Genomic DNA, 5,274 nt, shown 5'->3' on the forward strand with positions numbered 1-5,274 from the left:
ATGTAGTTGCTACTGAAATGTCACCTCTCTGGAGCTTATATTTGATGCTCCTGTAAGTGCCTTTCCAGCCCTTATTCCCTCATCTTGATTTATTTTCCTTGGTGGAAAGATCACCGTGTATATGTGTGTGTGTGTGTGTGTGTGTGTGTGTGTGTGTGTGTGTTTGCATGTGAGCACACTCGAGCAATTGATTCTATATGGCGTTCTCAACTAGTATGGTGCAATCTCCATTCGGGTCAGACTTGGCATTACATGCTGGACTAAAGTCCTGGTGAATGGAACATAAAAGGAGAAGCATATAGAAGAACATAATGCAAATATGTGAACTACAAATGAGACAGGTGTGGATGTGACAATTCTGCTCCTTTCTAGTTGTAGTAGATTTGTAATAAGTACAAAAATAACAATGTATTTTTGTAAAATAGATTGGTAATAAGTATAAAAATGATAATGTATCTTTGATCCTTTATTTAACTAGCTTCAAGTTAGGGGGAGCATTACTGGGAGAGGTGCTATAGTGACTCTGGAGACTGTGTGACAGAAGATACACATGGTATCCAACACAGGAGTAGAGGACTATTGTCTTATTTGCTTGCACATTAAGTTATCAACTTTACACTCATGTTGCTCTGTTTCATTTTTATGAGAGTGTTGTGAAAATTGGCAGAGATAAAGTGTGTGCCATTGCCTACAAAAATGTCTAGTATACAAGGGGACGCTAAGAAAATGTTTGCTAGACTTAGCACATGGCCACTCTCATTTCCCTCCCAGGAACCTGCTGAACTCTCCTGGTGTTCTAGGTCTCTTAATAGGAGAGAAGCACATGGAACTGCTGGACTGGGCTCTTCCATAGCTCACAGTGACAACAAGGAACACAAAGCAACTTTGACCGTAACTAAAATGGTTCCATTTATTGTGCCCTTTCTGTTGGCCAGGAGTCATCCTAATCCAACAGTCAGCTTTATGTGATAGAATCATGAGGCTCCAGGAAAAGACACTTCTCAGGAGCAAGTACCAGAAGTTTTGAAATTTTTACCTTTCTTTGTGTGAACACATCTATGAACAACAAGTGAGGTGCGTCCATGGGGACGCTTGCACGGGAATGATCATGGCAGCTTGATTCATAGCATTCAGTGCCTGGAAACAGCTCACATGCCCAGCAGTAAAATGATGATTAACCAGGGTGGCACATTCTTACAATGCAATGCTAATTTGTGTAAAAAATACAGATGAATCTCAAAAACAAAAAACAAAAAACACCCTGCTGAATGCTTCTGAGGAGGAAAAGAGAGAACTATGTAGGGTGGAACATGGAGAGAAGACACTCAAAGGCAAGGGCAATATTGTTGTTTGACTAAGAAGACCAACACAGATGCAGCTCACATAAAATTCTGTAGTTTGTGTGAATGATAGAATTATTTTGTATATAGTAAAAATTGACACCTGTAATCCTAGTCTGAAGAAGGAGAATCACTGAAAGCTCAAGGTCAGATGGGTCTACCTACCCTGCCAAGATGTTGGTTTAAAAATATAGAAAGAAAGAAAGAAAGAAAGAAAGAAAGAAAGAAAGAAAGAAAGAAAGAAAGAAAGAGGGAGGGAGGAAGGAAAGAAAGAGAGAAGGAAGGAATAAAAAAGAAAGAAAAAGGAAGGAAGGAAGAAAGAAAGAAAGAAAGAAAGAAAGAAAGAAAGAAAGAAAGAAAGAAAGAAAGAAAGAAAGAAAGAAAGAAACTAGAGAACTAGAGTTGGGCTGGAAAATGTAGCTCACTGTAAATTTTATACCTACCGTGCCTGAGACCATGGGTTCCACAACCAGTGCCAAAAGAAAAAGAAAAAGACAAAGAAAAGAATAACTAAACACAATAAATTAATATTTTAAGTAGTTTTTGTTAAACTCAATGTTGAATCGTTATAGTTTTTGTTTAAACACCAAGAAAACCTAAAGGAAGAAACTATTTGTGGCTGACATCAGCCCAATACTCCAGAGCAAGATGCAGGAAGAGAAGTGCTTACTTGGCACATAGGAGACACTTCCAAATACATAACCTCATCCAGTAACCTCAGCAGCTCCCGAAACTCAGCATCCTGGTAGTCAAAGCGCTCCCCAAAGATGATCGAGCAAATTATATTGGAAACTGCATTGTTGATCTTGAAGTGAGGGTTGAAAGGCTGTCCTAGAGGTGGACAAAGGAAGAGATGAGTCCTTCAAAAATCTACTAGATTGTCTCTATATTTTTACAGAAAGTCTGCTCTACATAACTAATTGAGAAGCATATTTGAAGCTTTACCTAGAGCATCTAACATATGCTAAGAATTCGTTACATGTTATGATAAGTAAATTTATGATCAGTACTTAAACAGTAACGTATTTAATGCATGTCTAACTGTGTCTTCCTTAAGCAGAGAGTCAGTGGAAGGTATGCACTTTGCTAACTCAGGGCCTATAACAGTGCTGGGCATAGGGATTGGATTTAGGTTTTTAATAAACTTCTGGTCAATGAATGGTTCGGTCCCAACTTCCCATACCTAAGCTATGAAATGCTCACCTTTCTCCTCTGCTATGACCTCAGCAAGGTGGTGGGCTTCTTCCTGGATGCGTTCCTCTATGGTCTTCTTTCCTAAACCGAAGTTCCTTAGTGTGGTCAGGGCGAACCTTCTTTGTTCCTTCCATGTTTGGCCACTGGACATGATCAGTCCTGGAGAAATGGAAGCCGACATGATGTTATTCCGATACCACTGTGCAAGTACCTGGTAAGTGTATGGACATGTGCATTAGATAAAAAGGAGGAGGGACACTAATATACTGTGAATTTATTCATAGCTGTACTCCCAGAGCAATGAGCAAAATTGTAACATTTCCTGGATAGCTTTTACTAACTGTTCACATGGTAGCATTTTTATATAGTTTGCCATTTGATGACCACAGAAACAATACAGGGTAGTTTTAAGTAACATAATTTCCAGTCTATTTTACTCAAGAGAAATCTAAGGAACTGGAAAGAAAGGGTGAAGTAATGTTGCAAGTTAACACAGTTCATAAGTGGATGTCCAAATTCTAGTCCACCTGTGTCCAAGGCCCATGCAGTGCTTATTTAGTTAAATGCTAGGATTAAGCTAAAGATCAGTAATGCAGACAAAGATTAGCCAAAGCCCACAGGCATAAACAGGCACAAAAAGGATTTATAGGGGAAGTCCTACCTAAACTTGGCCTTAAAAGATGGGGAATAATTCAAGAAAGCAAGAAGAAATTCTATATTCAGCACAGAAAGACCAGCACAGGCAAGGATGCAGAATGCCATGTTGTGTTCCATAAACCGTTGTTTCATAACACCGGCAATGCCAAGCTCTTTTCCATGTTTTCATTTCTAGACCATTCTTCAACTCCTTTATGCTCCTGTGTCTGCCCTTCACGGTCACATTGAAGTGGTCCTCTTTGCTGTGAATCCAGTGGAATCCTCAACCTCATCTCAAGTGTTTTTTTTCTCAGCTGTCTCCACATTTCTTCTTTGAATGACTCCTTTCCAGTAGTTGTCAAGAGAGCACACACACACAAGCTTTTTCCTAAATCTCTGTGAAGAAAGTATGATTTTGCGGTTCATTTTCTTGAATGAAATCTTGAAATGGTGGTTCAAGTCCCTAGTCTCCGCTCTTCGATTCGCACATTCTGCTTTTGGAAATCCTATCACCATCTATGTCTCTCCCAGAACTCTGTATTCATTACTGCTGCCTTCTTGATTTTGCCAATCTGAAGCACTGCAAACCCGGCACATCCATGCTGAAATCTTGACTTTTTCCATACTACTCCCAACAAAAGCTGATCCTACCCAAATACTTTCCTGTCCTCTGAGTGGTCCTCTTTCCATCAGGTACCTGTGTGGGAAGCACTTCAACAACTCACTGTCTCCACATCGAGGTCATCGTGTCTTACTAGGATTCCCTGGTGATTACCTGAAATCCATGCAATGTCACATTACCATCCTTTCCTAACACACGGTCCTTTCTTCCCTCCTGCCTGGTCTAAGGTGTCACTTTCTGTGAGCTAAAATCTACAAAAGTCTCCTGCTATCTCAATTGCATTCTTGTTGTGCCATCCTAGTGAGTCTTAATAATGTTTTATGTAAGATTTTTTTTCTCCACTTAAAATCATTCCAGACCCTACACTGTCCTTAGCATGAAAACCAATGTCCTTAACAAGAACTTATACTCATATCTTTTTTTCTACATTAGATTCTCCCAACAAGTGTTTCATAAACCTTTTTTTTTATTATTGCAGTTCATGGATGCTGTGCTTCTCTCTGGATAGCATGACAGTCACAGAGGACATGCATCAGATCCAGTCTTCTCATTCTTCTATCATTTATTCCTAGCACTGGGCTTCCTGTGGAAGTAAATGCCTGTAGAATTAGTTCATGAACTATTTCAAAGAGGAATTGGAAACTTCTGGAAAGGATGCTTTATAGTTTAGTAGACTGAGGTTTTGATTTCAAAATTTAAATGTTTAAGTTTATTTAAGGATGCTTTTAATTATCCACGTCAACTTGCTCTAATATGGATTAGAAAGTGTTAGACACACTGTGTGATAGGGACTTAAAGATAGAGAACAAAAAACTAGAAATAGAGGCAGCAGCATAATGAAGCAGAGTCACATCCATTTTCTAAGGTAAGAGGTTCTGAATGGGGAAACAGAAAGACACAAGTCACTGCATCCTCCTCTGCTCTGAATGCCTGACATGGTCACTTTATGATCGAGGCACGCAGAGTGAGTCCTGCAGGATATGTGGATCTTTCCAGATCTTCATCTAGGCCAACACTCTGAAGTCCTCAAGGGAGAACATCCATTAGGGTAAGCACCCAGCCAGCTTCCTCTGATAGGAAAAATTTCATAATGTGATGGTTTGGGGAAGTTTAGAAAAATTAGAGACAGAGGCACTTTTGTCATACTGTGCACATCTCCAATCTACTTTCCATGGTCTATAAACTTACCATTTTTACCGAATACACGTTCTCGAATAGGGTTCATGGGACGGTTCATAAAGTTCTGTTCTGTGTGGGTAAGAACTTCTTTGATTAAAGGCAGTCCAGTTACAACCACGGCAGGCAGGTAAGCCAAGTTCAGACTAACAAGGTTGCCATATTTCTTCACGTGCTAAAAAACAGTGAAATAATCAGAGTTGAATATGCACATGTTCATGTGTCCAGGGACAGAGGGCAAGTACATCAAAAGGGCTTGTCTTGAAGGGATTCTGGCTGGGTTTGTGCAGGCAGCTGGCTGCACCT

The 5,274-nt window shown here is 39.8% G+C and overlaps 1 protein-coding gene across 1 annotated transcript in view; it reads right to left on the minus strand.

Moving 5' to 3' along the window:
• LOC104859958 (cytochrome P450 2J2) overlaps positions 1-5,274 on the minus strand; it is a 24,025-nt gene that overhangs the window by 15,268 nt on the left and 3,483 nt on the right. Inside the window, exons 2-4 of the mRNA XM_033767384.1 lie at positions 4,981-5,143; positions 2,544-2,693; positions 1,971-2,171 (exon numbers count right to left, since the gene is read on the minus strand). Of these exons, the coding sequence (XP_033623275.1) occupies positions 1,971-2,171; positions 2,544-2,693; positions 4,981-5,143 (514 nt within the window). The remainder of the gene's footprint in view (positions 1-1,970; positions 2,172-2,543; positions 2,694-4,980; positions 5,144-5,274) is intronic.

Source organism: Fukomys damarensis, unplaced genomic scaffold (assembly GCF_012274545.1).
Source record: "Fukomys damarensis isolate Sample0158 unplaced genomic scaffold, DMR_v1.0_HiC HiC_scaffold_23, whole genome shotgun sequence".
Classification (NCBI taxonomy): domain Eukaryota; kingdom Metazoa; phylum Chordata; class Mammalia; order Rodentia; family Bathyergidae; genus Fukomys; species Fukomys damarensis.